This window comes from Erythrolamprus reginae, chromosome 11 (genome assembly GCF_031021105.1).
Source record: "Erythrolamprus reginae isolate rEryReg1 chromosome 11, rEryReg1.hap1, whole genome shotgun sequence".
Taxonomy (NCBI): domain Eukaryota; kingdom Metazoa; phylum Chordata; class Lepidosauria; order Squamata; family Dipsadidae; genus Erythrolamprus; species Erythrolamprus reginae.
The window spans coordinates 29383095-29408266 of NC_091960.1; the positions used below are offsets into that span (position 1 = coordinate 29383095).

Genomic DNA, 25172 nt, shown 5'->3' on the forward strand with positions numbered 1-25172 from the left:
GTCGGGCTGGTTGGGAGGCTGGAAAGGAGGTGGGGAATCCCAATAGGGAATTCCATGGGCGGAGCTTTGACGTAACGAAGACGTCCTTCCTGGAGTCCATGTTTCGCCCGGCCAGGAAGGACGTTTTCGTGACATCAAAGCTCCGCCCATGGAATTCCCTGTTGGGATTCCCCACCTCCTTTCCAGCCTCCCGACGGGCCCGACAGCTCCGCGGCTCTGACAGCTCCGCGGCTCTTTTGAAAAGCTAACAGCCGGGCGGCGGGGCTTCTCAGCATCATCCTGAACCCGAATGCCGCCCCCAAACTTGCTGAATTTCCGGGTTCGGCGTTCAGGAGAACGCCAAGAAGCCCCCCTGGCTGTTTCAAAAGGCAACAGCCGGGCGGCGGGGCTTCTTGGCGGTCTCCCGAACGCCGAACTTCCGGGTTCGGCATTCAGGCGGCAGGTTCGTAAGACGGAAAAAGTTCGGAAGAAGAGGCAAAAAATTTCCGAACCCCGGATTCGTATCTCGGATTGTTCGTATGGCGAGGGGTTCATATCACGAGGTACCACTGTATACTGCCTGGATGAGTCTGTAGCTTACTAGGGATCGGTTCAGCCCAATACTGGCTGGGGGATTCTGGGCTTATGCTGTAACACTCTGAAATTGTACTCTGAAAGTACAACTGTCAAGTATACGTACCTAGAGATGTGTGTCGCTAAGTCCCACTAGCCCTGAAGTTACCACCAATGCGATTTAAATTAAAACTGGTTTATTAGACTGTGTCAAGTTGCAAAATAGTCATCTTGTAAACCAAAGAAAGTATGAATTGATTTCAACATAAGAGCCGAGGTGGCACAGTGGTTAGAGTGCAGCACTGCGGGCTACTTCGCTGACTTGCTAGCTGCAGTTCAACAGTTCAAATCTCAACAGCTGAAGGTTGATTCATCCTTCCCAGGTGTGTAAAAGGAGGACCCAGATTTTGGGGGGCAATAGGCTGACTCTGTAAACCGCCTAGGGCTGTAAAAGCACTATGAAGTGGTATGTAAGTGCTATTGCTATATTTTAAATCACCTGCCCTCTTTTGGGAAATTTAATCAATGACTTTTCTATCGGAATTCCTTCCAGTATTGACAGCGATGCCTTCCACCCACCAAGCTCACAGTTTTCAGAAAGAAAAAACCTTAGTTGCGGAAAGACCTCAACCCTCCATGCCTCATTCAGAAGGCATCCCTATTTAAACCTATTCAATATCTCCATCCAGAGCAACTACACAAGGGCATGTAACAGTGCTTTCGAATTCCTTTAGACTGACACTTCCAACAAAATCAAGTGGGCCCTGTGTCAAATATGACACGCCACCTGAAGTGGGAATTTTACAACGTGTGAATGGTAATCCTTTACACCCTCCCCAAACAATGGTGACCGGCTCCATTGTGCCGTACAAATACCATACTGATTAAGATCTGCAGCAGGCAGGCCCTGGAGACAAGGCCAGGCTGGGTTTTGAAAAAGTCAAAATACTTGGACTAAACTGCTAATCCCGAAACAGAGCGGTGCCTAGTTAGCAGATTAGTAGAAACAACCTGTCTTTCAAGAATAGCTCTATACAGGACAGTGGTGGCGAACCTTTTTTTCCTTGGGTGCCAAAAGGGCACAACAGTGCGCATGGCCATGCTCAAACCCATAATGTAATGTCCTGGAGGACAAAAAACAGCCCAATGGGCCTACAGGAAGTTAATTTCTGAACTTCCAGTAGGCGCGCTGGGTCCATTTTTCGCCATCCAGAGGCTTTCCTAAAGACTAAAAATCAGCTGACCAGCGCACACATGCACTCCGGCTAACGGGAAAGCCTTGTATACCCTGAGATATGGTCCATAGGTTCACCATCACTGCTGTAGGACGTATCCCACCTTGAAAATCGCCTTCAGCCCCCAAACCCTACGCTAGAACAACCTGACTCCCATCAGCAGCAACACTTAGAATTGGCACTATGTTCTTGAAGAACCACTCTTTGGAAAAACTCAGGTGCTCCCCTTCCACTTGGAGGAACACCAGCTTTCCTGCTTGGTCCATCGCCTTCAGGCCCAAACGATCCTGGAAAAAGGGAAGATGTCCGTTAAACCAAGGAACAATTTAGTCAGAAACTAAACAGAGACAACGGTAATGTTCGCACCCTAACCCAGCCAACCACATTCTGCCGTTAGCGTTTAGGGTGTAACCAAGACATCTGGCTTAATTGAGCAATTCATAGGATTGTTCAGGCTTTCGCCCGATACAGCTTGAAGGTTTGGCAGGGGGCATCATCTAGCTCAGGGGTCTCCAACCTTGGCAAGTTTAAGACGTGTGGACTTCAACTCCCAGAATTCCTCAGCCAGCCAGCTTTGCTTTGCTGGCTAAAGAATTCTGGGAGTTGAAGTCCACGCGTCTTAAACTTGCCAAGGTTGGAGACCCCTGAGCTGGCCAACATTAAAAAGCTTTGAGCGCGCATATATGCAGTGCTGAGAAATTAACACACACACCCTAAAGGCAAAAGCAAGATGGCGACACATTCGCAGTGCCAGGAAAAAACCTGGGGAAAAATTCTCCAAAAAAAATTCAGGGCAGGGGGAATTTTTTTTAAAAAAATGGCAGTGCCCACCCACCAACCAAACCAGTTCTGTGACATCACTGTAACATTACCAATGGGTTGTGTGACCAGTTCGGGTGAATTGGGAGGAACCCACCTCTGCCTAGACTGAGAAGTAGACAAAGAATTAAGGCAGGCAATAGCAAAGCTTAGGTAGCCAGCCAGAATTGAAAATGTTTTAGGACATGGATATAGCCATACTCCTTAACTGACTTAGTTAAGTTTGTTAGGGAGGGACAAAACTCTAGAGCAGTGCCCCCACCCAACATTTTGGGCACCAGGGACCAATTCCATGGGGAGAGGGTTTTTTCTGCATATCGGAGGGGCTGTGGTTTCACAGGCTGCCTAAATCCCATGGATGGAGCTTCGTTTGCGCAACCCTGTTTCTGGCATGCCTGGTGCCAGTCCACGGATTGAGGGCTGGGGATCGCTGCTCTAGAGGTCCTTCTGGACTTATCACCTCATGCCTTGATTACTGCAACACACTCTACATGTGTGTAGAGTGTGTAGGGCTACCCTTGAAAAGTGTTTGGAAAGTTAAGCTAGTCCAGAATGCGACTGTGTGAGCAATTCCATGTGCTGCATTGGCTACTAATTGGTCTCCGGTCACAATTCAAGGTGTTTGTTATTACTTGGTGTTGTGGTTAGCTCTGGCCCAGCTCCTGCCCCAAGGACTGTGGATGTGGGGGAGACATCCACATGCTGCAGGCCTGTTTTGCCCCCGGTGGAATCTGCTGATGAAGGCTCCTCTGACCAAGAAGACAGGAGTGACAGGGAGGAGGAGAGTGTGGCAGACAGCTCAGAAGGAGATCAATTCTCTAGCTCCTCCTTGGATTCGGAACAAGAGTTAATGATACAGCCACGCATGCGGAGAGCGATGCATAGGCAACAACAACTGAGAGATTATTATCAAAGAAAATGAGGCCACCTGTGGTTGGGTGGGGCTGTGGTCATTAGTGAGGCTGCTATAAATAGCAGCCTGTGGGTTTGGCCATTGTGGAGGATTATCTGATCATTGTGTTTCGTGACTGCTTTACTGACTTTGACCTTTTGTGTGCTGATTTTTCCCGGCTTTGAAACTAAACCAGAGCAAAGTGTGTTTCACTTTGTGAAAGAAGAAGGACTGTGAATTGCCTCACAACTGCAAGCTAAGTATCACAGAACTGATAAAGGACTTGTACAAATTACCAGTTTGTTTGGAGACGAGTGCTCTTGGCTATACCAAAAGAGGGCTTGGTTTAAGTGAATTTTCATTATAAAGAACATTGTTTTGAATTTTCAAACGTGTGTGTCTGAAATTTGTACCTGTGAATTTTTGGGAGGAGTCTACCAGAGAGCCCGACAGAACACTTATAAAGCCCTATATGACTTAGGATCAGATTATTTATGGGACCCTCTCCTGCTTCATACCACCCAGCGACCGATTAGTGCCCACAAGGTTGGGCTCCGGGTCCCATCGACTAAGGAGTGTCGGTTGGTGGCCCTACGGGGGAGGGCCTTCACTGTGGTGGCCCCTGCTCTTTGGAATCAAATGCCCCACCCCCACCCCGAGGTCCGTACCGCCCCCACCCTATTGGCTTTCTGAAAGGCCCTAAAAACCTGGCTCAGCAAGCCGGGGGGGGGGGGGGGGCGGTGTGAGAACTGAAACCTTTAATTCCAGCCTAGACATGATTTGATTGGGATGTTTGACAGTATGACTGTTGTGATCATATTTAAAGAGTTTTGTATTATTATTAATTGTTGTATTTTAATCATTTTATACTGTTTTTGCCACCCTGAGTCTCTCGGGAGTGGGTGGCATAAAAATCTAATAAATAAAAATAAATCCCTGATGGGTTTCCAATCCTGGGAGCAATTTTCAAATTGATATTGATATAGACCTCCTTCTTATGGTGCTGCCTGGACTGAGAAATTATGGCCCTTGGCAAAGTGAGGATTGCAACTTCAGACAGTATGTTTGTTTCAAAGCTAAGTTGAGTTTTCAGTACAGTGATCCCCCGATCATTGCGAGGGTTCCGTTCCAGGACCCCTAGCAATGATCGGGTTTTCGCGAAGTAGCGCTGCGGAAGTAAAAACACCATCTGCGCATGCGCAGATGGTGTTTTTACTTCCGCAGCGCTAGCGAGGAGCCGAAGATTGGGGTTCCTGGGAAGGGGAGTCAGCTGGGAAGCGGCGCTGGGGTTTCCCCACCGCCCACGCAAACTCCTCGCTGCCACTCGCCCGCCCACGCCGCTCGCTCGCGCCGCTTCCCAGCTGAGTCCTGAAGCGAATTCGCTTCAGGACTCAGCTGGGAAGCGGCGAGAATGAACGGCGTGGGCGGGCGAAGGGCGGGCGGCGGACAAGCCGTTCGCTCGCACCGCTTCCCAGCTGAGTCCTGAAGCCAATTCGCTTCAGGACTCAGCTGGGAAGCGGCGAGAATGAACGGCGTGGGCGGGCGAAGGGCGGGCGGGCGGCAGCGAGGAGTTTGCGTGGGCGGTGGGGAAACTCCTCGCTGATGCCCGCCGCTCGCCCTCCCGCCAGCAAGAGGGGGAAGACCTAGGGAAGCCGCCCAGCAGCTGATCTGCCCGGCGCCATTTACGCATGCGTGCCCATAGAAAAAAGGGCGCGCATGCGCAGATGGTGTTTTTACTTCTGGGTTGCAAAATCGCCATATAGCCATTTCGCAATGATCGGGGTCACAATACCCGTGGGATCACTGTAATTCACATGGAAGACAGCAGCACTCCGTATAATTACCTCCGTGTAGAGCGGAGTCTCTTGAAGAGGGATGGTCTCCTTGGTCTGACCGCTCCGGTAGTAACCAAACCACTTGGACGGGAAGGAAACAAGAAGGCATGAAAATATCTGTGATCCCAAAGGAGCTTTTTCAAGAGGCTTCTACAATTTATGCAGTGTGTTTGTATGTATGCTTGGTTTTATAACAAGGGTTTTTAGCTGTTTTAGTATTGGATTGTCACATGTTGTTTTTACCACTGTTGTTAGCCGCCTCGAGTCCACGGAGAGGGGCGGCATACAAATCCAATAAATAAATTAATTAATTAATTTGAGGACTTCCTGTAGGTTTGTTGTTGTTGTTTTGGACTAGCACACCAAAGCTAAATCCCACTTTGATTTTCGGATGGGCACATCTTTTTTCAGCACCACACCCTTCCAAGCCGCTCACCTCTGAGGCCGCGGGATCCACCATTGTGTCATTGAGAAACCGCACCATCACAAATTTTTTCAGAGTCATCAGGTTTTTCTTGTAAGTCTCATTGATGACCTGGGCAAACAGGCAGGGGAAGATAAATAATATCAGAATAGTGTTAATGACAGAAATAATTAGATTTTACATGACAATGGTAGCCCACTGCTACTGTTACCGTTTAATACTAGGGCAGTGTTTCCCAACCTTGGCAACTTGAAGATATTTGGACTTCAACTCCCAGAATTCCTCAGCCAGTGAACGCTGGCTGTGGAATTCTGGGAGTTGAAGTCCAGATATCTTCAAGTTGCCAAGGTTGAGAAACACTGTACTAGGGTATGTATAAATGGAAAAGGGCAGATTGACATATATTTTATCTTCCATCCTTCAAAGAGCCCCTCCCTTAGGAAACCAGGTTGAACACCTTGGTCTCTTCAGCCTTGAAAGACGGCGTTTAAGGGGTGACTTGATCGAAGTGTATAAAATCATGCATGGGATAGAAAAGGTGGATAGAGAAAAATTCTTTTCTGTATCACACAATACTAGGACGAGAGGTCACTCCCTAAAGCTCATAGGTAAGAAAGTGAGGACAAATAAAGGGAAATATTTCTTCACCCAGAGGGTCCTTGGTTTATGGAATTCACTTCCAGAAGAGGTCGTGACAGCTGTCAGTCTGGATAGCTTCAAGGCAGGATTAGACAGATTCATGGATGCCAAGTGTATCAGTGGTTATTGAAATGGATGTCCATGTGCTGCCTCTATGTTGGTTGAGGCAGGCAGGATTCCCTTGAGTACCATTTGAGTACCCTACGAAACTAGACTTACAATCCTGGGTCTTGAAAGCTTAGAACTACGACGCCTTAAACATGATCTAAGTATTGCCTACAAGATCATATGCTGCAACGTCCTGACTGTGAAAGACTACTTCAGCTTCAACCACAACAACACAAGAGCACACAACAGATTCAAACTTAATATTAACCACTCCAAACTTGACTGTAAAAATATGACTTTAGTAATCGGGTTGTCGAAGCGTGGAACTCATTACCGGACTCCGTAGTATCATCCCCTAACCCCCAACACTTTACCCTTAGACTATCCACGGTTGACCTCTCCAGATTCCTAAGAGGTCAGTAAGGGGCGTACATAAGCGCACTAAGTGCCTTCCACCCCTGTCCTATAGTCTCTCCTATATCTCGTATTTCTTCTCTACTATATCCTCTATAACCTTCATTGTGTATTATTGTGTATTGGACAAAATAAATAAATAACATAAATAAATAAATAAATAATCTTGTTGGGGGTCAAGGGAAAGGGAGGGTTTTGCCTTCTCTTTCTATTCAAGATCCCCATGGACAATTGGTGGGCCACTGTGTGACACAGAATGCTGGACTTGATGGGCTCTGGCCTGATTCAGCATGGCTCTTCTTAGGTTCTTAAATTTTCCAGAATGATTTTCTAGTACAAAATGTAACACAATAGAAAGCTGTTGTCTGAATAATGCAGTATAAAGCGCCGAACACAACCAGACCTCCTTACGTTTCTTTAAATCTGCTCTGTATTTTGTCGACAAACAACATCCTAGGACTAAAGGATAGAATCAATTCTGGTTTGGCTAACTGGATTTTCTTCCAAATGTTTCAAAAGTCACACTTTTTTCAGGCAGATATCCCATAGTTTAGAGCGGTGTTTCTCAACCTGAGCAAGACACAGGCAGTCTTCAACTTACAATAGTTCACTTAATGACTGTTTGGACTTACAACAGCACTGAAAAAAGTAAGTTAGGACCAGAGGTGGGCCGCTAAGGTGGAATGGTGACGTGAGCTCGCCCCCATGGCTCTGAGTGCTAGCGGAGTCCAGTGCAATTATGCTACTGCACCTGGGCAGGTAGCAAAATCATGTGTGGATACACAGGAGTGCCTGTAGCGCCCCTGCCTGTCCATGCACGATTTTGCTACCCTGTTAGGACCATTTTTCACAATTATGGGGGTTGTAGCATCCCCACAGTCGTGCGATTTACATTCAGATGCCTGACAACTGACTCACATTTATAACGGTGGCCGCATCCCTGGAGCCAAGTGATTGAATTTTGCAACCTTCTGATGAGTAAGTGTTAGATATATTTATTTAACTTATCTATAATTTCTGGATCATATGTAGACTCCATTTAAAGAAGTACAGTGATACCTTATCTTACAAACTTAATTGGTTCCAGGACGAGGTTCTTAAGGTGAAAAGTTTGTAAGACGAAGCAATGTTTCCCATAGGAATCAATGGAAAAGCAATTAATGCGTGCAAGCCCAAAATTCACCCCTTTTGCCAGCCGAAGCACCTGTTTTTGCGCTGCTGGGATTCTCCTGATGCTCCCCTCCATGGGAAACCCCACCTCCAGACTTCTGTGTTTTTGTGGTGCTGCAGGGGAATCCCAGCAGGGAAATCCAGGCATCGCAAAAATGAGCACTTCGCTGGCAGTCCTCGAAACTCCACCTCCGGACCTCTGTGTTTTTGCGATGCTGCGATTTCACTGAGGCTACCCTTGCTGGGAAACCCCACCTCCGGACTTCCGTTGCCAGCGAAGTGCTCATTTTTGCGATGCTGGGATTCCCCTGCAGCATCACAAAAACATGGAAATCCAGAGGTGGGGCTTCCCATGGAGGGGAGCCTCAGGGGAATCCCTGCAGTGCAAAAACCGGTGCTTCGCTGGCAACAGAAGTCCGGAGGCGGGCATCCCAGCAGCGGCGGTCAGTTTGTAAGATGAAAATAGTTTGTAAGAAGAGGCAAAAAAATCTTAAACCCCAGGTTTGTATCTCGAAAAGTTTGTATGGCGAGGCGTTTGTAAGACGAGGTATCACTGTACACTGAGAATTTTTATATTCAAGCAATATATTTTTCAATGTTTATTATATGCAGTTTAGAGAAAAAGGATAGGAAGGAACAGATAACTAGTTGTTTCATTAAATATATAAATGTTATCTGCCCTTTGTTTGGCCGTGAAGCCCCTTTGCTAGACTGCAGCTTCATTTGATCTGTTCACTTCAGATTCCTGATGTTTTCTGTTTGGTGCTTCTGGGTGCCAAAAACAAACTGTCCCTTCACTGATGTCAATCAAATGATGTGTGGGCTGTTCCTCCTGTTGCTTTCCTGTTTAACTCTTGCATTACCAGCAAATAGGAAGTTACCAATCCGACACGAAGTTCATGGGGAATTGAGATTCAATTCCCCGAATGCCGGCTGGGGAATTCTGGGAGTTAAAGTCCAGATCTCATCAAGTTGCCACGGTTGGGAATCACTGGTTTAGAGTGACCTGAGTTTGCTGCTCTGCTAAGCTGTGGCTTGTTGACACATTCCGAATCGCTCATTTGTTTATTTGCATTATTAAACTTATATGCTGCCCGTCTTACGAAAGCTGAGTCGAGGCAGCAAATTACAAACTGCAAAACCTTTGGCTCATTTTTCTAGCAAAGAAGCCCTTCAACGTGTAATGTGTGAATCAGAGCAGCTTAGTCGTGTTTTGCATTGGTTAGAGTGTTTGGTTTGGCCTACCCGCTCCTGGTTGATGTCAGCCAAGAAGAGGCTGCTCTTGCGGTATTGCTTCTCGTTCCTCGGATCGTGCCAGTATTGCGCCTGGACGAGGCTGTGGCAGAGAGAGAGAGAAGGGCAAACGGCAAATCATAAAAGAGCCTCTGAATTTTTCCCATTCCACCCAGGCGTTTCTTCGCCAATATGTATTGGGGTACCCTCAATATGATAGAAAGACAGATAGACGAGAGAATGATAGATAGATAAAAAATGATAGATATAGATGATAGATAGGGAGAGAGAGAGAGATGACACAGAGAATGATAGATAGATGATATAGATGATGGATGGATGGATGGATGGATGGACAGACAGACAGACAGATAGATAGGAGAGATAATGATATATGAAAGATATAGATGATAGATAAGATAGGGAGGGAGGGAGAGATGATACACCCAGAGAGAATGATAGATTACATAGATGGGTAGGTAGGTAGGTAGGTAGGTAGATAGATATAGATGATAGATGGGGAGAGAGAGATGACACACAAAGAGAGAATGATAGATAGATGACATAGATGATAGATAGGTAGACAGAGAGACAGAAATAAGAGAGAGAGAGAGATGATAGATAGATAGATAGATAGATAGATAGATAGATAGATAGATAGATAGATAGATAGATAGATAGATAGATAGATAGATAGATAGATAGATAGATAGATAAATAGATATAGATGATAGATGGGAGAGATAGAGATGACACACAGAGAGAGAATGATAGATAGATGACATAGATGATAGATAGGTAGACAGACAGAAATGAGAGAGAGAGAGAGAGAGAGAGAGAGAGAGAGAGAGAGAGAGAGAGAGAGAGAGAGAGAGAGAGAGAGAGAGAGAGAGAGAGAGAGAGAGAGAGAGAGAGAGAGAGAGAGAGAGAGAGAGAGAGAGAGAGATGATAAACAGACAAACAATCTATCTCCTGGAAAAGCAAACTCACTGCTGCTGAATTGCATCTGTGTAAGCAATATCCAGCACTTTTCTCAACCAGTCACAGATATGGGAGCTCTCTCCAGGGCAGTGTGGGAAACCGAAGACACCTGCAGCAGGAAGAGAGCCATTTAGAAAACCCTAGTAAGTATTCCACACCTGGAATACTGCAACCAATTTTGGTCACCGCACTCCTTAAAAGATGTTGAGAACAAAAACACCCTCCCCTGCCCCCCCAGAGGCCCTCCGAAGGCCGAAGGTCCCCTCCCAGAGCCGCCACATGAGCCCAAAATCAGGTGGCTGATGTGCAAATTAAAATGGGTGACATGCTACCAACTCAAGTGTACCGGTAGCGGCAGGCGGTGGTGGTTTGGAAACCCAGTAGCGGCGGCAGCACAAGGCTCTGCCCATCTGCCCAGACACCCACCATTTTATTTATTTATATATTTTATTTATTGGATTTGTATGCCGCCCCTCTCCGTAGACTCGGGGCGGCTAACAACAATGGTAAAAACAGCATGTAACCATCCAATTAATAAAACAACTAAAAACCCTTATTATAAAACCAAACATACACACAAACATACCATACATAGCTTGTAATGGCCTACTGGGAAGGAATATCTTAACTCCCCCATGCCTGGCGGCATAAATGAGTCTTGAGTAGTTTACGAAAGACAGGGAGGGTGGGGGCAGTTCTAATCTCTGGGGGGAGTTGGTTCCAGAGGGCCGGGGCCGCCACAGAGAAGACTCCTCCCCTGGGGCCCGCCAAACAACATTGTTTAGTCGATGGGACCCGGAGAAGGCCAACTCTGTGGGACCTTATCAGTCGCTGGGATTCGTGCAGTAGCAGGCGGTTCCGGAGGTAATCTGGTCCAATGCCATTTTATTTTTTTAACCGTCTGCACATGTGCAAAATGTTCTGCTCATGCGCAGAGGGTGAAAAACCGTGTGCGTGAGTAAAGCGAGCGCATGCAAAGCGCATACTTCCAAACCGGTAGGAAAAGTAAGTAAATTTCATTGCTAAATTAAAAACCAGTAAATGGAGTTTTAAATCAGAAACAGCAAGTTTAGACAAAGACCTCAGGACCCATCCTAGTGAACCTGTAGTTCAGGTTTAACGCCCACTGGAGCAGTTTCTCCAACTGAATCCCATGGGAGTTTGAACAGGGCTTGATAAGAGACTAAAAGGGAGGGGCAGAGATGACACAAACACAACAGGTTTTCTATCACAAGAACTTTGGCTCTTGATCACAATTTCTGGATTGCTGTCTTTTTTTAAAAAAACGAACAAGTTCCACAGCCTTCAAAAGTTGGTAAAACCCTGTAGTAAGACTGGGACGCTGGAAGCAGGTGTTTCCTGCTAGTATATCAGGACTAGGTAATCTATGAGTAGCATACAACCATCAAAGAGCCTTAGAACAAGTAGCCCATTTTCAGCCGCACAATTTATCAGTAGATTTGGAGGTCTGTGGGTTGTGTGTAAGAAAAGTAATTGGATAGAAAATGATTAAATTATCATTAGAAATTGTAGTAAAATGCGCACAAATTTAAAAATTAGGAGTGATAAAGAAATATTTTACACCAGATGACAAAATTAGGATGTAAGAGATATTAGTGTAAAAGTGTTTACCAACAACTAAAGGATAATGGTGATGAATACTTTAAAAAGAAAAAAAAATATCATAAGAGATGGGATACTATAAAAATATAACAAAATAGTAATATTTTATCCGTTTGGTTAGTATAAAATTTCAATAGAATTAAAATCACTCAAGGGAAGGTTTAAAGGGAAAGAGAGGAAGTAGGAGGAGAGAGGTAGAGGTAGGGTGGAGGAAGGAAGGAAGGAAGGAGGGAGGGAGGAGAAGGAAGGAAGGAAGGAAGGAAGATACAGAAGGTAGATGGAAGAGATGGAGAGAATAGGAGGGGAGTGAGAAAGGGAAGCATAAATATATGATAATTTTATAAATATGACAAAGATGTTGAATAGAAGAGAGAGAGGTTAGAAAGATATAATAATATATGTTATGGAAATGTTTGTATCGTATATGCAGTAATATATGTGTGAATATGGAGTTAACAAAAATAAAAATAAACTTTGGAAAAAAAATGAAAAGTAAGAATGACAGCACAAGATTGTAATCTGTACCACTCCCTTCCTCCCTCTTAAACCCCCATCCTCCTCAAATCTCAACATCAAGCCACAACTGTGTTAAAAGATTTTCTTCTCCTTCTTGATATATCACTGCAGCTATAAAAGCACTTTCATCCTTTGTAGCAGACAACAAATTTTTGTCCCATTAAAGGGTGGGAAAAAAGCCGACCAGAGCACTTCCAGAAACAGACAAAAAAATGCCAAGAAGATTGTGTTAAAACACCAATGGTGGCTTGATATTGAGGTTTGGGGAAGATGAGGGTTTAAGAATGGGAAAGGGAATTATTATTATTATTTATTTTATTATTAGATTTGTATGCCAACCCTCTCCGGAGACTCGGAACAGCTTTATAGTTGCAGCTTGTAGTCTTCTTATTGTCATTTCTGCTCTACCTAGAGACAAACCCCCATAATTCCAAATCTAATGAAAATTGTGCCTTTGAAAATGGGTCTTTTGTCACTGATTTTCAGTGGCTGTGGCTGTGTGATGCACATTTTGGTGGCTGTGTGATGCACCTAGGGTTCCTGGCCCTAATTTTCTACCAGGAAAAAAGCTACCGTATTTTTCAGACTATAAAATGCACTGGGTTCTAATAATAGATATAATAAACAAGTGAGCCTATCTATTCTTTATTTGCCTGAAGTGCTATTGGACTAAAGTACTACTGGAGATACTGGCTGGGTTCACACATTATTCTACAGTGTTTTACACATTATTCTTCATGTGATTTATTTCTTGGTTTAATCTTTTGCAGTTATTGTAAGCCGTGGTACTGTAAGCCGGAAAGGCCCTAAAAACATAGCTTTGCCGACAGGCCTGGGAAGGTTGTTGAAAACCAACATATTGCTCTGGCCTATTGAAGAATGATTGATGGATGGATGTTTTTTTATTGTGGGGTTTTAACTTTGTATTCATTTTATTGTTGTTCGCCACCCTGAGTCTGTGAAGAAAAGGAAAATTTGACAAAACAAACAAATTAATTAAAATTAAAATAATTAAAATTAAAATAATTAAAATTAAAATTAAAATTAAAATTTGGCAAAAAATGGGATGCATGGGCCAGGGTTTCAGGAGGCCAAAAATGGCTGTATTTGGTGTATAAGAGACATCAAAATTTCCATCCTTTTTTTGGGTGCATCTTATACTCCGAAACATACGGTGCTTTCAGTATCTCGGTGCTTTTGCAGGGTTTTCCCAACTTGGACCTCGGATCCTTCATAATCAGAAGACACATCGACTAGACCTTGAAGGGGTGAAATTCCACCTTGTTATGAGGACAGTTTTTATGATGGCCTACAACTATACTCGTCTTTGAAAAACAGAGTTACCTTGTTGTTGACCTCCGATGGAAATCAGGTTGAACATCGGTGGAGATGGACATCGCTGCACTACGGCTCTCCTAAGGAAGGGGGGGGAAACAGATCACTACCAGAAAGACATCTTCCACCCTGGAACAAACCCCAAAATTAACCTTTTTACGATTTAAAGTTTTCTGGTACAGCATTAATCATTGGTGTTGCATGACTGGGACAGAGAAAGGATTGAAGTTCCAGAATATCCAGATCGCCCCCAGGTTGGCCGGTATAAACTGTTGCTGGATTCAGTGAATCCTGTTTGTCAAATAAGGCATGATTGGCAAGAGGAGCAGAAACCTGAAAGCTATCAATCATGCTTTATAAACTGCCATGGCCTGCATTGCATAGGATACTAACCCAAAACAAATGAGAGTGGCATCGTGGCTTTCGTTTAATAAGCAGACTGGTCAACAGACTTTCACTGTATTACCAAACAGATCTACTCTGAGCTAGGATGGCTCTCCAGGAGAACAGCTCATCATCTGTTACTCTTTCATTGGAGAAATCAAGGACTGACTCAGAGATTCTCGGGTATGCAACCAGGAATTCTACCACTAACACGAGGGGCACTCCGTTCACTGGCTTCATTCCAGGGTCTTCCATTATCTCCTATTGGAGAAAGCCACGGTGGTGCAGTGGATAGAGAGCAATACTGCAGGCTACCTCTGCTGATCACCAGCTGCCAGCAGTTCACCAAGCTCAAGGTTGGCTCAGCCTTCCATCCTTCCAAGGTGAGTAAAAGGAGGAGCCAGATTGAAGGAAGCAAGGAAGGAGTTTAGGAAGGAAGGAAGTAAGGAGGGAGGGAAGGAAGGAAGGAGGGAGGGAGGGAGGGAGGCAGGCAAGCAAGCAAGCAAGCAAGCAAGGAGTTTAGGAAGGAAGGAAGGAGGGAGGGAGGGAAGGAAGGAAGCAAGGAAGGAGTTTAGGAAGGAAGGAGGGAGGGAGGGAGGGAAGGAAGGAAGGAAGGAAGGAAGGAAGGAAGGAAGGAAGGAAGGAAGGAAGGAAGGAAGGAAGGAAGGGGAGTTGTGGTGGCACAGTGGCAGTATTGCAGGCAAATTCTGCCAACTGCCAGCAGTTCGATCCTGACTGGCTCAAGGTTGGTTCAGCCTTCCATCCTTCCGAGGTGAGTAAAGATTGTTAGAGGCAAGAGCCTGACTCTGTAAACTGCTTAGAGAGGGAGTTGTGAAGCTGTTTGAACTCAATCTGTAGAGTCTGGAGGACAGAAGGAAAAGGGGGGACATGATCGAAACATTTAAATATGTTAAAGGGTTAAATAAGGTCCAGGAGGGAAGTGTTTTTAATAGGAAAGTGAACACAAGAACAAGGGGGCACAATCTGAGGTTAGTTGGGGGAAAGATCAGAAGCAACGTGAGAAAATATTATTTTACTGAAAGAGGAGTAGATGCTTGGAACAAACTTCCAGCAGACGTGGTTGGTAAATCCACAGTAACTGAATTTAAACATGCCTGGGATAAACATAGATCCATCCTAAGATAAAATACAGGAAATAGTATAAGGGCAGACTGGATGGACCATGAGGTCTTTTTCTGCAATCAATCTTCTATGTTTCTATATAACTTTAAGCGCTATTGCTATTTGAAATACTTACAAGAACTGACCCCCTTGTGAAAAGCCCATGGCATTGTAGCCACCTTGAAGATTAGGATCTTTAGAAAGCTGGTCACACACTTTCTTGACTTGATCATTGACCTTCATGAAGAAGCTGTTCTCCATGTCCTAAGGGGGGAAAAATGGGAGGTTGGTGAGTGGCTAGCCAGCTGTGCAGGCTCCAAGAGGCTGCCCTTACAGATAGGGTAGGAAACCTGTTCAGAAAGGCACGATCTGATTTGCAAAACCCTAGAGAACAGGTCTATCCAGAGCTACCAGCCTTGATGACAAGGTGTAGTCTCCAAATACACCCCTAACACCTGCTGCATGGGAGCAACAGTGGGAGAAGAGGACTGCCTTTTCCTCCTATTGCTCAGCTTCCTAAAAACATCTGCTGTGCTACTTTATGTAGGCGAAAAGCAGGCAGAGCTTGGGGGGGAGGGCAGAATTAAACAAGCCATCAGTTTAGAGTCCTTGAGTTACCACAAGAACTGCAAGGCCAACTCTTCCGGAATTTAGTTGACCCTTATCTGGTGCCAATTTACTGTAAGTGTTTATTTATTTATTTATTTATTTATTTATTTATTAGATTTGTATGCCGCCCCTTTCCGTAGACTCGGGGCAGCTCACAACACAATAAAAACAGTTTATAACAAATCTAATAATTTACAATTTAAAATATTTTAAAAAACCATTATTAAACAGACATACACACAAGCATACCATACATAAATTGTATAGGCCCGGGGGAGATGTCTCAGTTCCCCCATGCCTGACGACAAAGGTGAGTTTTAAGGAGTTTGCGAAAGGCGAGGAGGGTAGGGGCAGTTCTAATCTCTTGGGGGAGCTGGTTCCAGAGGGTCGGGGCCGCCACAGAGAAGGCTCTTCCCCTGGGGCCTGCCAACCGACATTGTTTAGTTGACGGGACCCGGAGAAGACCCACTCTGTGGGACCTAATCGGTCGCTGGGATTCGTGCGGCAGAAGGCGGTCTCGGAGATATTCTGGTCCGATGCCATGAAGGGCTTTAAAGGTCATAACCAACACTTTGAATTGTGACCGGAAATTGATCGGCAACCAATGCAGACTGCGAGTGTTGGTGTAACATGGGCATACCTGGGGAAGCCCATGACTGCTCTCGCAGCTGCATTCTGCACGATCTGAAGTTTCCGAACACTTTTCAAAGGTAGTCCCATGTAGAGAGCATTACAGTAGTCGAACCTCGAGGTGATGAGGGCATGAGTGACTGTGAGTAGTGACTCCCGGTCCAAATAGGGCCGCAACTGGTGCACCAGACGAACCTGGGCAAACGCCCCCCTCGCCACAGCTGAAAGATGGTTCTCTAATGTGAGCTGTGGATCGAGGAGGACGCCCAAGTTGCGGACCCTCTCCAAGGGGGTCAATAATTCCCCCCCCCAGGGTGATGGACGGACAGGTGGGATTGTCCTTGGGAGGCAAAACCCACAGCCACTCCGTCTTATCAGGGTTGAGTTGAAATTTAGTTGATCAGATTGTGTGTAAGTGTCAGGCCCAACGCATCATTTTGAGTTAGAGACTTTGGCCTGCCACAAATAGAATGGCATTGTGGGAATTGGGGAGGGGCGGTTGCATGAGAGGGAAGGATACTAACCACAACAATGTTAGGGTTCCAAGTAGCATCCAAATTTAAATCGGAGTCCAAGTCAAGGCATTGTCAAGGCATGGTATCTACGAGACCGCCTTCTGCCGCATGAATCCCAGCGACCAGTTAGGTCCCACAGAGTGGGCCTCCTCCGGGTCCCATCAACAAAACAATGTCATTTGGGGGGGCCCAGGGGAAAAGCCTTCTCTGTGGCGGCCCCGGCCCTCTGGAACCAACTCCCCCCGGAGATTAGAATTGCCCCCACCCTCCTTGCCTTTCGTAAGCTCCTTAAAACCCACCTCTGTCATCAGGCATGGGGGAACTGAGATATTCTTTCCCCCTAGGCCTTTACAATTTTATGCATGGTATGTCTGTATGTATGGATGTTTGGTTTTACAATAAGGGTTTTTTTAGTTGTTTTAGTATTGGATTTACATGCTGTTTTTTGTTACTGTTGTTAGCCGCCCCGAGTCTACAGAGAGGGGCGGCATACAAATCCAATAAATAAAATAAATAAGTAAAATAAATAAATTGTTTAAAATTCCAATTTAATTCCACAGGGGAACCCGAATCCGAGCTTCCCGCCCAGTTGAAAGTTCACATGCCAGGGGCCCCCACCCACAAACTTATCATGCTGCCCACTCAGGTAGTGGCAGCGTGGCAACTCCTGCTTCCACCCAGGTGGTGGGCATAGGATGGCCTTGAACTTCTCAAAACAATGCTTTCTGGCTGTATCTGCTCCCTCGTGAATTCACCCCTTCCCAAGTTCCCATAAACATCAGGCCTTCTTCAGAAGCAGTTGATTTATCCCCAACTTCTGCATCGGCTCAACAAACAAATTCTTTCCAGAAGATTCAAAGTCATCCTTTGTTCAGCACCAGCCGGAAGTACATGGGATGATAGATGTTGAAGGAACCGGAGTGGTCCATGTTATGAACTTGTGGGCATAGGGACGAGGGATGGACCTTAACCTGGGTGGAAAACTGTAGGGCAAGTTAGTATCGGGATGAGCACAGTTCGTAACTAACATGGCTCTATTAATAAATTGGAATTTGGGAGAAGACCAAAGTTTGGACTCTGATTTATTTCTCAGATGTTATTTGGAAGGTCAATAAACCGTCTATACCAGGGGTCTCCAGCTCGGCCACTTTAAGTCCGCTGGACTTCAACTCCCAGAATTCCCCAGCTAGCAAAGGTGGCTGGGGAATTCTGGGAGTTGAAATCCGCTGGACTTAAAAGTGCCCAAGGTTGGAGACACCTGTTGCTGTACAAGCAGCCTAACTGGTAGTCCTGATTCTTTGTACCTGACACCTTATGACAGAAGCTAGGTGAGTCTTCGCTTGAATTGGTCGGTCTACTCTCAAGTTCCCAAACTTGAAGGTTCTTTATCTATGAATACTTCTCCCTCTTGGTATGATACACACAGCTGGTGCACCCAATCAACTAGAAGGACACAAATTGTTTTGAATTCAAAAGACCCCCCCCCCTTTGTCCATCACTCTGCCCCTAAGATTTTGACTCTTCCTTTTAGAAGACAATCTGCAAACATCTAATCCACATATCTGCATGCTGAAAGCACACGTTGTATGAATCCACTCACGTCAATTAAACTGCTGCCTATCCTCAGAGACAGCACATAAATCCCTGGGATTTTCTCCTCCACCATTTTTTTAATGTACCCCATGCTTATGGGGTTGCAACAGCTGTCTCCTGTAAGAAAAGAGAGAAGTTTAAAAAATCAGAGTGGCTCTAGGTTACTTAATCACAGCGACCGATTGGGTCCCACAGAGTTGGCCTCCGTCGACTAAACAATGCCGTCTGGCAGGACTCAGGGGAAGAGCCTTCTCTGTGGCGGCCCCCGCCCTCTGGAATCAAATCCCCTGGAGATCAGTACTGCCCCCACCCTCCTTGCCTTGCATTACCGGTGTGGGAATGCACACATGTGCAATAGCAGGCACATGCACCCTTTTTTGCTCTATAATAATAATAATAATAATAATAATAATAATAATAATAATTTATTAGATTTGTATGCCGCCCCTCTCCAAAGAACTCGGGGCCGCTCACAACACAATAGCAATACAATATAGGTACAAGTCTAATATTAAAAAAATGAAAAAACTAATTTAAAAATATATTATAAAAACTTATCTACTACACAGTCATACACACTCAGTCCAACTAAATAGAAACATAATAAACATAATAAGGTCAGCAAAAAAAAAATGTTGCATAAAATGGTCTAATCCCACCCTCTCTAAGGAAAAGCTGCTTTAGCTGAGCTTTGAAACCATATTATGCTCCAATTCACGGGTTGTTCTAAACTTTCATGAAGTGGCTCAAAATGTCTTGGATTGTGGCAACCCCTGAGATATTGGGACACTGCTGTCGTGCCACACCTAGTCCTTCTTTTCATTAAACGATACATACTCAATTCCAACAACCAGTTTTTGTGTGTTTTAGCCTCCAGTCCCATAATAATAATAATAATAATAATAATAATAATAATAATAATAATTATTATTATTATTATTATTATTATTATTATTATTATTTATATTTGTATGCTGCCCCTCTCCGAAGACTCAGGGCGGCTCACAACAATAATAAAAAACAATATTATAGCGAAATAAATCTAATATTAAAAAGAAGCATATAAAACCCTATCATATTTAAAGACCAAACAACACATACACACCAAACATAAAATATAAAGAGCCTGGGGGAAAGGTGTCTCAACTCCCCCATGCCTGGCGGTACAGGTGGGTCTTGAGTAATTTACGAAAGACAAGGAGGGTGGGGGCATTTCTAATCTCTGGGGGGAGTTGATTCCAGAGGGCCGGGGCCGCCACAGAGAAGGCTCTTCCCCCGGGGCACGCCAAACGACATCATCTTTGTTGCTCTTCTCTGCACTTCTCTAGAGTCTCCACATCTTTTTTTTTACATCATGGTGACCAAAACTGGATGCAGCATTCTACATGTGGCTTTACCAAGGCATTATAAAGTAATATTAACACTTCATGTGATCTTGATTCTATGCTTCGGTTAATGCAGCCGAGGATTATATTGGGGGCTTTTGACAGCTGCAGCACACATAAAATGATTGAGTGAAAGATTTATACAATCTGAAGAGACACAAGAGGTGTTCTTGGTTCTCTCTAAGTTTGGTGGGGCTGGGTTTATGGCAGACGTTTCATTGCCAAACCAGGTAACACCATCAGTGCTAGCACTTGCACTGTTGAAATTACCTAGTTGGATAATGAACTGTTTACAAAAAAACCACCATTGTATAAATGGGTTTCCTTAACGACTGATGTGTTTTCTTAACATTCAGGGTAATTTGCTTAACCACAACTGCAAAAAAGATCATAAAATTGAATCTGCATGACTATTATTCTGGGCTCAATTAAAGTTATAAGTCAAATCAACTTGTAATGCTAAAAGGAAAGGCTAATCTTCCCTTTTACAATTCATAAACACTATCACATGAATACTTGACCCACCTCCAAAAATAAAGGAATCAACTCTTTTGCTGAGAAGAACAAGGAACTCTGGTATTTCAGAAACAGGAACTTAGTCATAGCTGCTTTCATATATTTTTTTTGCAATAATTTTTATTGATTTTCTTGTTTTTACATCTTAACATTTTCATAGCTGCTTTTATTTTTATACCAGCAAGTCAATTACTGCAGCAAGAAACCTCAACTTCTTTCATGTTTCAGCCTCCAAATTCCACTGTGTGATTCTTGCAACTAAAATATTTTTACAACGAAGCTAGTATTTGATTCCAACCTTGGTGGATTTGAATCTATTAAGTGCATACCACCAATATTATATTTGAAATGAAACTGACTATTTATACCAATTCAGAAACTCCTGTGAACTGAAAACCATTTAAGTTAATGCCAAATAAATATACATAGGGTGTTGCCACAATTAATTTTCCACCAATGAGCAATTAACTGCTCACAAAGAAATTATTGCCAGGGGCACCACCATGCTTCCACTGCTAAGCATATGGAGGAAAAAATAGGAAATAAACCAATTAATTGATATCTGTCATCACAATATGTGTGCCCCTTACAGAATCATGATACATAAAATGAGTACAACAATAACATTTTATTTTGCCAACTTTGCAAACCCCTTTTTTTCCCTTTTAACATTTAAGGAAGTGTAACTAAAAGTCATCTCCAATTTTATCGGCCCAAACAAAACCTCGGAAGGGAAGTTGGGTGAATGCAACCGAGTAACCTTAAAACATTTTTGAATGCCACTGACAAGGAAACACATGAGGCTGGGTCTCTGTCCAGTACACTATGGCCAAAGTTTTTAACCACACGCTCCTGGGACTGTGTGTAGAACAGGATAATGTGCCCTACTGTTGACAGGTTGTCCAATCTTTTCTTTTTTTTAAAAATGCATGCATATATCAATGCATATACAGTGATACCTTGTCTTACAAATTTAATTGGTTCTGGGACGAGGTTCTTAAGCTGAAAAGTTTGTAAGACGAAACAATGTTTCCCATAGGAATCAATGGAAAAGTGATTAATGCGTGCAAGCCCAAAATTCACCCCTTTTGCCAGCCGAAGCGCCCACAAAATCGAGCGCTTCGCTGGCAACGGAAGTCCGGAGGTGGGGTTTCCCAGCGAAGGGAGCATCAGTGAAATCCCAGCATTGCAAAAACACCAAAGTCCTTGAAACCCCACCTCTGGACCTCTGTGTTTTTGCGATGCTGCGATTTCACTGAGGTTCCCCTCACTGGAAAACCCCACCTCCAGACTTCCGTTGCCAGCGAAGTGCTCGTTTTTGCGCTGCTGGGATTCCGCTGCTTAGATTCCCCTGCAGCATCACAAAAACACGGAAGTCCAGAGGTGGGGTTTCCCATGGAGGGGAGCCTCAGGGCAATCCCAGCAGTGCAAAAATGAGCACTTCGCTGGCAACAGAAGTCCGGAGGCAGGGCATCCCAGCAGCGGCGATGGGTTTGTAATGTGAAAATAGTTTGTAAGAAGAGGCAAAAAAATCTTAAACCCTGGATTTGTATCTCGAAAAGTTTGTATGGCGAGGCGTTTGTTAGACGAGGTATTGCTGTACCTTAAAATATATCAGTAATATAGACAATTATACATTTTTATAAATCATTCTTAAATCAATGTCCTACTTTGCACCGATTACATCTATTCATCAGTCTGCTATTCTCCTTCATGTCTTTACACGCACCTCCCTTTTTCTTCCTCTCTTCCCTCTACCTTACTCCTCTTCTTCCCCTTCCTACTTCTCTCCACTCCTTCTCTTTTCCCTTCCCCTTTTTCCTTCTTATTTCTCCTTCTTTGCCTTTCCTTGAGTGAATCTTATTTTGGTTTCTCTCTCATTTAACTGACTGATAATTTGTTCTCATACATTTTAAAACTATCGGTGTCTCTTCTAAATATTTGATCATTACTATACATACAATTCTTTATTTTAGGTATGTGCCACTTATCTAATGCTATCTCCTCAAAATCTAATTTGTCATCTGGGTCTATCACCGTTCATTTCTCCATTTTCTTCTTTTATAATCATTCTAGGTGACAACTTAAAAAGGACTGGACTTCAACTCCCAGAATTCCCCAGCCAGCCATGTGGGGTCTGCTGTGCCCCATAAATAATAATAAATTTATTGTCATTGTCAAAGCAACGAATTGTCATTGGCAACGAAAGTCGTGTGACACCCAGAGACCAGTCCCACCATATATAAAATTAGAATAGGTAAGTTTAAAAATAGAATAAAAAATGGAATAAAAAAGTAGAATAAAATGTCCCACCCACTACAAATTCCCCACCCTAAACCACTCAATCATCTACATGACAAACCGAGTAATATTGTCCAACAGTTCACTGATAGTGACCCTTTAGTTCGTTGTTAAGTGTGAGTATAGCTCTGGGATAAAAACTATTCAGGAAATGTGTGGTCGAGTTCTAGTTGTTCTGTATCTTCTGCCAGAAGGCAACAGTTCAAAAAGATTGTTAGCAGGATGAGAAGAGTCTTTGAGAATGGTATGCACCTTCCTAGAACAGCGAGATGTGAAGATGTCATCCAGGGCGGGTAGCTGGAGCCCAATGATGTTCTGGGCAGTTTTAATAATTCTCTGTAGAGCATTTTTGTTCGCTACAGAGCTGCTCCCACACCAAGCTAGAATGCCGTATGTCAACACACTCTCAATGGTGCTGCGATAGGACAGCAGTAGTTGCTGAGATAAATTTATCTTCCTGAGCATTCTCAGGAAGTACAGCCTCTTTTGTGCCTTCTTCACAAGCATATTAACATTCATAGTCCATGAGAAGTCCTCTGAGATATAAGTGCCCAGAAATTTGAAACTACCAACCCTCTCCACCTCCTCGCCATTTATGTGCAATGGTGAATATACATCTTTCTTCCTCCTAAAGTCAATTATCAGTTCTTTAGGTTTTTTGGTGTTAAGTGTAAGATTGTTTTCTTTAACAATCTACGGATAATCCTAGAGTTAATGCCACAATTGAACCCAAAATTTCCATTGCTAAGGGAGACAGTTGTTCAGTGAGTTTTTGCCTCATTTCACGACCTTCCTTACCACAGCGATTAAGTGAAACACAATAAAGTTAGTTACCCAGTCATTAAGTGAATCTGGCTTTCCCATGGCCTTTGCGCATCAGGTCACAAAAGGGGGGAAATGGTCATAAATATGAAACAGTTAGCCAGAATCTGAATTTTGATCACAGGATTGTGAGGTCATATCTTTGGGGGGAAAATGGTCGTAAACCACATTTTTTTTACTGCTGTTGTCATTTTAAACCCTCAGTAAAGTAACTGCTGTAAGTCAAGGACTACCCTTAGTAGGAAGAATTCCTGCCCCTAGAGATTCATACTGCCTGCACCCTACCAGCCTTGCGCAAGGCCTTGAAAATGCATTTTTGTTGACAGCCTGGCAGGGGTCATTGAGAATTTTTACAACACCTACCCCAGCCTATGAGTGAAGTATATTAGAAAGAATGTGGATGCTTTATTTTTTTTTTTAATATGTAAAGGTTTTTGGAATATTATTTAAACTAGATTTCTGTGTGTTTTTAGTAGCGATATATTAGTATACTTTAATATTAGATTTCTCCATGTTAGTGTATTTGTTTTATTGTGAGCCACCCTGAGTCCCAGGAGAAGGGCAGGATAGAAAGCTGATAGATAGATAGATAGATAGATAGATAGATAGATAGATAGATAGATAGATAGATAGATAGATAGATAGATAGATAGATGGATGCATGGATAGATGGATGGATAGATGGACAGACAGACAGACAGGAAAGGAAGGAAGGAAGGAAGGAAGGAAGGAAGGAAGGAAGGAAGGAAGGAAGGAAGGAAGGAAGGAAGGAAGGAAAGAGCCTAGGGTACCCCAAAGTACATCAGCAGAGATGGAAAACCCACTTTCTCCAGAGGGGTTTCACCCAATATTGCAACACACACACACACACACACACACACACACACACACCAAATCAGATGTGCCTCCATCCTGGAGGTATTTTGTCCAGTGGCCAGGGCTGTCCTCTTTAGCAAGGCGTCCAGATTTAGTGATCTGGCTGGCATGCTAGGCTTCCCCCCCCCCCGTCCGATTCACAAGGTCGACTGGTTTCTACTGGTTGGTTTTCGATTTTCAAACTGGTTTCCAGTGGGAACCCACCCGGTAACTAGTAATCCGCTTGGAGGAGGAGGCGGACCAAGATTTCGTTGCACAAAATTAGGGCTCAACCAAATAAGGTTTGGTTTATAAAGGTCACCCCGAGGGAGAGAAGCTGGGGGATGATGGGGCTTGAGTTCCAACCTGGAGCACAAGCCCCATCATCCCCAGCCGCGCTTGCAAAACAGAAGGCAAACCACGCAGCTCCGGCTTCGAAGCGGCTGCAGGGAGAACGACCAGCCCCCCCCCGCCCCCGGGCAAAACCCCGCTCACCCATGCCGTGCCAGATGACCAGCGGCACCGGACCGGCAGCGTTCCCCGAACTCTGACGGTCGAGCCCGCCCAGCAGCAGCAGGAGCCCCGCCAGCAGCAGCCTCTCGACCGGCGCCATCCTCCCAGAATCACGTGACTCGCCGACCGCTCCGGCGTCACGTGACAGCAG

The 25172-nt window shown here is 44.3% G+C and overlaps 1 protein-coding gene across 1 annotated transcript; it reads right to left on the reverse strand.

The window, feature by feature from the left end:
• Positions 1 to 732: 732 nt before the first annotated feature.
• On the reverse strand, positions 733 to 25172 carry PPT1 (palmitoyl-protein thioesterase 1). Its single transcript, XM_070763874.1, has 9 exons — positions 25004 to 25172; positions 18637 to 18746; positions 15419 to 15546; positions 13786 to 13856; positions 10312 to 10411; positions 9334 to 9424; positions 5770 to 5868; positions 5343 to 5414; positions 733 to 2074 (listed from the first exon to the last, which is right to left on the reverse strand). The coding sequence occupies exons 1-9, from the start codon at positions 25119 to 25121 to the stop codon at positions 1919 to 1921; spliced, it is 945 nt and encodes a 314-aa protein (XP_070619975.1). The 5' UTR covers positions 25122 to 25172; the 3' UTR covers positions 733 to 1918.

What these genes read in the sequence shown, in the direction of transcription:
- PPT1 (XM_070763874.1), bottom strand. Translation starts at nt 25,121, where the DNA reads ATGGCGCCGGTCGAGAGGCTGCTGCTGGCGGGGCTCCTGCTGCTGCTG. An exon ending in ACAGATGCAATTCAGCAGCA is followed by an intron (nt 9,425 to 10,311) that starts GTGAGTTTGCTT and finishes TCTCTGCCACAG; the next exon opens with CCTCGTCCAGGCGCAATACT. An exon ending in CTGACATCAACCAGGAGCGG is followed by an intron (nt 5,869 to 9,333) that starts GTAGGCCAAACC and finishes CTGTTTGCCCAG; the next exon opens with GTCATCAATGAGACTTACAA.